The sequence below is a fragment of the Microtus ochrogaster genome (genome assembly GCF_000317375.1).
Source record: "Microtus ochrogaster isolate Prairie Vole_2 chromosome 14 unlocalized genomic scaffold, MicOch1.0 chr14_random_3, whole genome shotgun sequence".
NCBI classification, from domain to species: domain Eukaryota; kingdom Metazoa; phylum Chordata; class Mammalia; order Rodentia; family Cricetidae; genus Microtus; species Microtus ochrogaster.
This window is the reverse complement of record NW_004949098.1, coordinates 12,992,014-13,000,372: the sequence shown is the minus strand read 5'-3', so window position 1 is coordinate 13,000,372 and position 8,359 is coordinate 12,992,014. Positions and strand designations below refer to the sequence as shown.

The following is an 8,359-nucleotide window of genomic DNA, read 5'->3' as shown; positions in this document are numbered from 1 at the left end:
CAGTACAGAATAGTCAGTAAACAGACACGTATACAGTACAGAAGAGTCAGTCAACAGACATGTATACAGTACAGAAGAGTCAGTCAACAGACACGTATACAGTACAGAATAGTCAGTCAACAGACACGTATACAGTACAGAATAGTCAGTCAACAGACATGCATTCAGTACAGAATAGTCGACACACATCCAGTACAGAATAGCACCCAAGCCGCTGAAAGGCTTTGAAAATAGAGAACTCACTGCTTAAACTAAATGACCCAAAAGTCATGGATCTGGGAAAAGGACAGGCAGGGATGAGGGAGGGGAGGGTAACCCAGATAGGAGGGAAGTAATAGAGGTGGGACAAGAGTAATCAGAATATATTATATGTATGTATGAAATTGATGAATAATAAAATTGGTCAATTTTTTCAGAGAGAGCCCATTGTTGTCCTAAAGATGCCTAGAGTCTGCAAGCCTTTTCCTGTTTCCTATATGATTTCAAATGATTCCCCAAAATATGAGCCATGAGGGGAATCCCAAATTTACCAAAGCACTACTACTTTTTCCAGTAGTTCTAACCTAATAAAGCCACATATAGGAACGTTAGCTCCTTGATTCCATGTCTAGGTCTCAGGAGTCCTTTGAAATATCCATCCTGGTTTACCTCCCCATGCTCTGTGGGGTGGGTGTGAGTCCCAGGCAAAAAGACAAATACTCTGGGCTACGAGAGGTGGCACACACCTGTATCCCAGCACTCCAGAGGAGGATACAGGAGGCTTGGGAATTCAAGGCCACCTTGGGCTATGTGGTAAGACACCACCTTGGATAGACACACACACACACACACACACACACACACACACACACACACAGAAGGAGACAGAGAGAGGGAGAAATATGGTGGATTAAAATAGCATCATTTTAAGTTTCTTTCCCTTCCAGACATTCGGCCTTCGCTCCTGAATCTAGCTGGTCTGCTTCTGGAAGCTTCTTAGTTGTATAATACTTGGTGTCAACATGGCCCCTCTAGTATAAGAAATCATACTAGAAGATTCTAGGTTTATTTTAATGGGATCATTTAGAAGTCTGCTTCTGAGTTCAGAATCAGAAGGGCTAGTAGGTATTTCTGCTATACCTGGGGTGCAAGAGGACAGACTTCATGTCTCTGACTGCCTGGTCTAGCAGCTATAGTCATGGAAACAGAAGCCACTGTTCCGGGCAGCTGGGGCTTCCTTCCATCTGAGCAACTCTATGCTCCCAAAGGGGATGAAGGAAAGAGGGAGGAGACAGACACTGGGGACAGAGCAGGGGAAGCGGAGAGGACGCAAGGCCGTACCACGCCGAAGATGTGCGAGATATACTGCATGCTGAACTGCTGGCTCTGTGGGGGCCAGTACTGCAAGAACGTGTCCACGTCCACCCGAAGCTCCTTCTGCTCCTCTTCCCCAAAGTGCTCCACGTGGTTCTGCAAGTCATCCACTGACACCAGGCAGCCTTCTGTGAGCCCAGTGCCCTCTCTCTCCACCCGCCACATGATGCGGGCTGCCAGCCTGGGAAAAGAGGGGAGGACAGTTTAGGGAGACCGAGAATGCTCATCATCCGTTAGGGCATTTACTCACTCATTCAGCAAGCACCAGTGCCGAGTGCACGCCGGGCACAGAGTCAGGGGCACACTTCCGTCAAGATTGTCTTACACCGTGTGAGATGTCAATAAACAAAAGCGTTTTTTGAACAGTGCTAAGTGCTAGGCAGAAAACAAGGGTGGCTGGAAAGAGGAGGCTAAGGGCACCAGGGCAGTGTGGACCAAGAAATACATCTGACTGGGCTGGACAGACGATCTGGCCCTGGGACTGAAGGAGGAGCAGGCATGTTATTCTGTGGCCACGGCAGACAGAGCAAGAAAGCCCAAAGGCTGCAGCACAGAGAACAGGGAATAAAGACAGAAGGTAGTTAAACAGGCAGGAACCAAGTCACGTGGGGTCTGGGACACTGAAACATGTAGCATCCTGGGTCTTAGGCCTAAATCCTGAGAGATGCAAGGCGAAATGGGCCAGGAGGGGACCCTAATAGCCTTTGAGTCTAACACAGGGGGGTGTATTTCACCCCAAGGGCTTCCTTGTTGACTATTAGGTGGTACACCCCCACAAAATGAATTCTGCATTTCAGAGACCCTTGGTGTCATACTGTCACCTGCTAACTGGGGACTGCAAGGAGAGACTTCTCATTCTGCTTGGCACAGTGCGGCCCTATTTCTTTCTGTTTGGGTCAGAATTATTCTTAGAAACCTTCTAGGTTCTCCAGGTACCTGGGAATCAAATCTCTACAGATCCGAGGGCAGCATGGAGGAAAATAAGGTTGGGGCTAAGGTGTGGGGAAGATCAGCAGCTTCTAAATCCCAGGGATATGGTCCCTGGAAGAGAACAATGGGTGATGGAGTTCAAGTCAGTAACTGATGTGATAACCGGGAGCTGTGCAGAGGAAAGAGATCAGGAGACGACGTCATTTAGGGCCCTGAAGCACGTGACTCCAGTAGAGGGAACAAGGAGGGGGCGAAGCCTTGGGGGTTTCATCCTGTAGATTCCTTAAGGTCCCCAGGAGAAGATTCTATTCTTTCTTTGTTTTTTGTTTGTTTGGTTGGTTGGTTGGTTTTTTGTTTTGTTTTGTTTTTGTTTGTTTGTTTGTTTGTTTTTTGAGACAGGGTTTCTCTGTGTAGCTTTGGAGCCTGTCCTGGACTTGGCTCTATAGCCCAGGCTGGCTCAAAACCCACAGAGATCCGCCTGCCTCTGTTCCCAAGTGCTGGGATCCATTCTTGATTACCATACCTCGTGCACCCTGCAAATGCTTTTAATTACCAGTATCCGCTCCCCCTTTGCTCCAAGGTCCCTCTGGCTTCCTAAACACCTGCCCAGATCCCAGCATCAACACCTTCCAGAAGAGCCGCCAGCCCTCGGGGACTCTCAGCAGGAACTCTCAAGCTAGGCCGAGGTTCCTAGCAATGGTCCTGTGTGGAAGTTGGCATCATGAATGCAGGTTCCTGAGATGGTGGAAGGACCATCGTACAGTGAGCTCACTGACTCAGAAAATCGCCTGGTAAAAGAGACACATTCTGCTAAGCAGCAGAGCGTCTTGTCAGAGCTTCATTTTTAATATTGTTCTCCAGAGAAATCAGAAACCCTAATTTTCCACAGCGTGTAATTCGTTTCAAAGTTTGGCAGATCAGTTTTTTTATTATTATTATTAAATATTGAGAAGCTATGCAGGGGCCTGTAGACCTCTCTGGGCTCTACAATTTGGAATCACTGCTATAGATGCCCAGTGTCCCTCTCAGACCTAAAGAAGTGAGAGGGACAGAGGACCTGAGACATTTGCACTCAGCCTGGCGTCCTGAGAGCTGAGAATGCGGTCACCTCTGCCGTCCCAGCCTGACATTTGGAAATCCCAAGCCCTGTCATGGGGACCAGCTCTGACCTGATGTTCTCATTGGGCACCTTCCCGTATCTCTTAATGGCGGAACACTCGTTCTTGTGGTTCAGCCAAGCGTCCTTCTGGCACGTGCGGTCGCAGTAATGGGCGAACTTGCACTGCCCGCAGCGGTGGAGCGTCTCCTGCCTCTTGAAGCAGGTGTGGCACACGACGTTAATGAGGCTGCAAGTGAAGGAAGAGGAAAATGACGTCATGGCTCGGAGGTCACGATCAAATACTGCTCTTGCATAGGAGCCAAGCGTGGTCCCAGCATTTACGCCGGTGGCTTATTACAAACTGTAATGCCAACTCCAGAGGATCTGATGCCTCTGCCTCGGAGGCCATCCACCTTCACATGCCCATACACACCTTCACATAATTAAGAAAATAAAAAAATAAAGAGGGGGATGCCTTTGACCATATTTTTTTTTTCAAATAACACATTGCCACATACTAGGTAAGTCATAAAGAGGAGAGATTCGGTCTGGCTGGGGGCACATCTGGAGAGGTGGGGGAGTATGACGCCAGCCCGGACAACGAAAAGGAGAAAAACAGATTTACACTACTTCGAAGTTAAAATTGTCTGCTGAAGAACTAATTTCATCCAGAAGAGACATTTAGAATGACAACTTCATTTTGAAAAGTGGAAATCTAAAATTCAAAATGATAAAGACCATATTCTGAGTCAGAACTGGAACCCAGGTCTCCCATCTGCCAGTAATGTGCCCTTTCCATGCGTCCTGTTATGGTCTGGGTACAGTCTAAATGTGTGAGCTGTAATTGCCATTGAGAAGTACTAAGACAGGGGAAACAATTAGACTATGTGTTTCGAGGTGGGGCCTTTGGGAAGCAGCGTTCATCAAGACAGCTGATTGGAGCTACTCTTCCGTATGCATTGGGCTGGGCTTGGAGCTTAGGGGCAGTGTGCTAAGTGTAGACAAGTCCTGGGTTCAATCCTAGCACAGTAATAATAATAATAATAATAATAATAATAACAACAATAATAATAATAATGCCCTAATAGAGCTGCGGACATGCCTCAGTGGAAAAAGGTTTGCCTCCAAGCCTGACAGCATGAGGTCAATCTTCAGGACCCACAGAGTAAAAGGAAAGAACCCCTGCAAGCTGTCCTCTGGCCTCCACATGCACTTCGTGACATGCTAACACACGTGTGTATGTACACACACACAAATGTAATTTTAACATGCCCCCAAATAATCCATTTTAAAAGAAGAGAGGTCACCTGATGTGGGTGCTAGAAACTGAGCTGCAAATGCAGTAGACACTCCTAACTGCTGAGCCATCTCTCCACCTCGTGTTTGCTTTCTGACAGTGTCTCAGACAGCCCAGGCTAACCTCCAGTTCACTGCATAGGAGACCTTAAATTTCTGATCCTCCTAGTTTAACTACAAAGTGCTTTTTACATCTGGACTTGGCCTGTACCAAGAATGAACCAGATGTCCTGCCCTGCCCTTCTGTCGTCCACACGACCTATGGCTTACTGGGACAAGGTTCCCCAGGCTGACTCAGAAGGAAGGAATGTGCTTTAACTGGCCTGGCCTCTAGGTGCCTACGAAGTGACTTAATATACTTTGAACAGAGCAAGCACAATCATTATAGGAGCAAGCTCCTATATTATATCCCTAGAAATAGGTTCCATGCACTATTCCATGCATGGCCCCAATGTCGTCCGAGTGACTTTGACCAGGAGAAAGCTGTGGGGAGATCCCTGAGGTTCTTACAGTAAAATCTTCGCCCACGGCTGAGAAACAGAGAGACATTTACAATCGCTCGCTAAGCCGTGAACCAGCTCCAGCATACTTCCTCAGAGTGCTGGTCAGTTTTAACTGTCAACCTCACACAGCAAGGGTTACCCTGTGAGTGCGTCTCAGTGAGGAACTGACTATCTCTGGTTGGCCTGTGGGGATGTCTTGATATCTTCATAATTAATTGATGTGGGGAGCTGTAACCATTCCTTAGGGCATGGGTGGGTTTTGAACAGTATAGAAGAGAGCGGGTTCGAGGAAGGCCAATTGGCACATGTTTACTGTATCTCTGCTCTTGACTGTGACGTGATTGAGCTCCTACCTTGATTTTCCTGAAACGATGGACTGTATCTGTAATTTCTAAGACATATAAACCCTTCTTCCTCCATGTCATTTTTGTCAAGGTATTTTATCATAGCAACAGAAATGAAACTAGGACACTGTTAAGTGTCAAACCAGGGACAAATGTTTGAGGTGAACATTTAACATATCAAAGCGAACCTGGCTCCCAGGTTCACCAGCATCCCTCAGCTCCTACCTTTTACGGGGTATGGCTGGCATACCTCACTCTCTGCCCTGAGCTCTCCAGTCCAAGGATTGAGCTGCCCTTCCCCCAGAAGCTCTTTCCTATATATTCCAGACATTTTGGTTTCCTGCCCCTTTTTTGTACCTTTGACCTTCAGGTTGCTACGTTTGATTTCCCCTCTCCCTCCCCATCTCCCCACATGGCTCAGGGTCATGACCACTCTGGACCCTCCCAGATATTCCTGACTCTGCTTTCTGTTCACACTCGACTTTTATCCATAATATATTTTATTTCTTTTTCTTTTCTACCACTGCACAAGCAAATGACCCCAAAGTCTCTTATCTCTAAGGTTCTATGACTTTCCACTCCTAAATCTTTTATCTCTATGATTTCTTTGTGATTTGCTCTCAAGAAATCTTTTAAGACTATTGTGTAAACAGTATTTTTCCCAGTACACTGGGTGTGGCTTAAAGAATCTGTAAAATCTGTAACAAAATTTGGCTAAAACAGCAAAAGTCTTGTTAGTTAAAACCTACACATAGAAATTTTAATTCACTACAACATACTATACATGTGAGTCAACTCTAGTTTAGAATATATTGTGTATGTAATTTGGACTCAACTCTTACTTGAGAAATAGACCTACTTAGGAAAACATGCTCTCCTCTATCTTGGTGTATGACCTCATCAAGATATAAGCAGTTAAATGACTGGCAACCATCTTTACTAAGGTTAAATAGTACACACCTTGTGATTTCACCATTTTAAGATGACCACCTGGCATAAAGCAACAATTATAGAACTTCTCAATCCTACTGAGAAGGATTTATCACTGTATCTCTTTTTTAGACTAAGGAAATAACAAAAAGTCTCCAAAAATATTTTGGCTTAGTATGGATGTTTGTATAATGCAATGATAATGTTGGACCCTAGAGTCCAATTGCCGAGGAGGAGTTGCCACAGAGAAAATATTCTCATACCACAGTTGATGTAAAAGCAGGAAGATTTTAATTCTATAGTGACAGGATCACTCAGCATTCAAGCCAAGGACCCTGAATAGCTGATACAGGCTAATTTTAAAGCAAAAAGCCACAGAAACAAGGGGAGAGTCTGGGGAATGTTTTTCATCCTAACTGTATCCAAGGAACTGAGTCGATATTTGTGGGTTATCTTGTCCTGATTCCAGGAATGGAGCTCTATTTGGAGAACGTCCACAAGGGCACAGGGAGATAGAAAGTCCCCAATATTCCAGTATGTGTGTGGGTAATTGTTAGATTCCTGGTTCCTGGGGGGGGGGGGGTCTTAGAGTTCTACATTAAAAATTAAAGTTACATTTGCTACAGCATACTATATATGTGATTCAACTCTGGTTTACATACACTTTGTATGTGATAAAATGTTAAGATTATAAAACTCTATTCAGATTAACAGAAGCAGACTTAGAAATTGACACCATCTTTGATAACTGTTTAACACCAACTTTCTAAATAAGCAACATTTGTTTGATAAACAAGGTATAGTTGATAAGATTTGTAAATTCCTAAGGTCTACTCAGTTTCACAGTATGACTAAAAGTTTTATTTTGATACTAAAAGAGCTTCACTTCTAAATTGTGTGGATTTTGTTGTTGTTTTTTTTTGGTTTTTTTTTTGTTTTGGGGTTTTTTGTTTTGTTTTGTTTTGTTTTGGTTTTGGTTTTTTGAGACAGGTTTCTCTCTGTAACTTTGGAGCCTTTCCTGAAACTAGCTCTTGTAGACCAGGCTGACCTTGAACTCACAGAGATGTGCCTGCTTCTGCTTCCAAAGTGCTGGGATTAAAGGTGTGTGTCACCACAGCCCTGCTTAAAATTGTTATTTTTAAGATTAAACCTGACAGGGACAAGATGTAAAATCCCAGTCTCATAAAAGTTGCCAAACTAAACTGTTAAAGATAATTAAGAAATGCAAATTAATGGTCAGCTCCCTTATAAATGATAAAATTCTTTAATGTTTGTATTTATGCTTAGTGCTAACACAATTAGTTACACAAATAAGCTCTATTAGCCTCCTGGATAGGTTTTCAAAGAGAGAGAGAGAGAGAGAGAGAGAGAGAGAGAGAGAGAGAGAGAGAGAGAGAGAGAAGAGAGAGATAAAAAACTAAAATAAAATCTAAAAAACAGAAAATGAAACAGAAAGCATTGCCTTCTAATTTGGGGCCTCTTTGGGAGGAGACAGCCTTATTTTTCTTATCAGAGCTGCCACCCAGGCTCAGCTGTGACCCTGGGACTGCGACACAAGAAGATGTGAATGGTACTTCCCAACTTTCATGTACACACACACTCATCCTTAAGATCATGTTAAAATTCTGGTTCTACCTCCAGATCTGGGTGGATCTTTGTTTTTTTGCCTTTCTTATTCCTGAAGACCCTTTGCGAGAATGTAGAGGTGAGAGAAACCTGAATCCTGTTCCTTCTGGTTAAGGCATGCTGGGAAATGCTAAGTATAAGCAGACAGGAAGGGGACATTAAGACGGACTGACAGACAGACAGGCAGACAAGAAGGAAGGAAGGGGGGCTGGAGAGATGGCTCAGCAGTTAAGAGCATTGCCTGCTCTTCCAAAGGTCCTGAGTTCAATTCCCAGCAA

General features: G+C 44.5%; 1 protein-coding gene across 2 annotated transcripts in view; it reads right to left on the bottom strand.

The window, feature by feature from the left end:
* Nucleotides 1–8,359, bottom strand: part of Smyd1 (SET and MYND domain containing 1) — a 54,175-nt gene that overhangs the window by 26,703 nt on the left and 19,113 nt on the right. For both annotated transcript variants that reach the window (XM_005364769.3, XM_005364770.2), the window contains exons 2-3: nucleotides 3,453–3,629; nucleotides 1,321–1,534 (exon numbers count right to left, since the gene is read on the bottom strand). In XM_005364769.3, coding sequence (XP_005364826.1) covers nucleotides 1,321–1,534; nucleotides 3,453–3,629 — 391 coding nt within the window. The remainder of the gene's footprint in view (nucleotides 1–1,320; nucleotides 1,535–3,452; nucleotides 3,630–8,359) is intronic.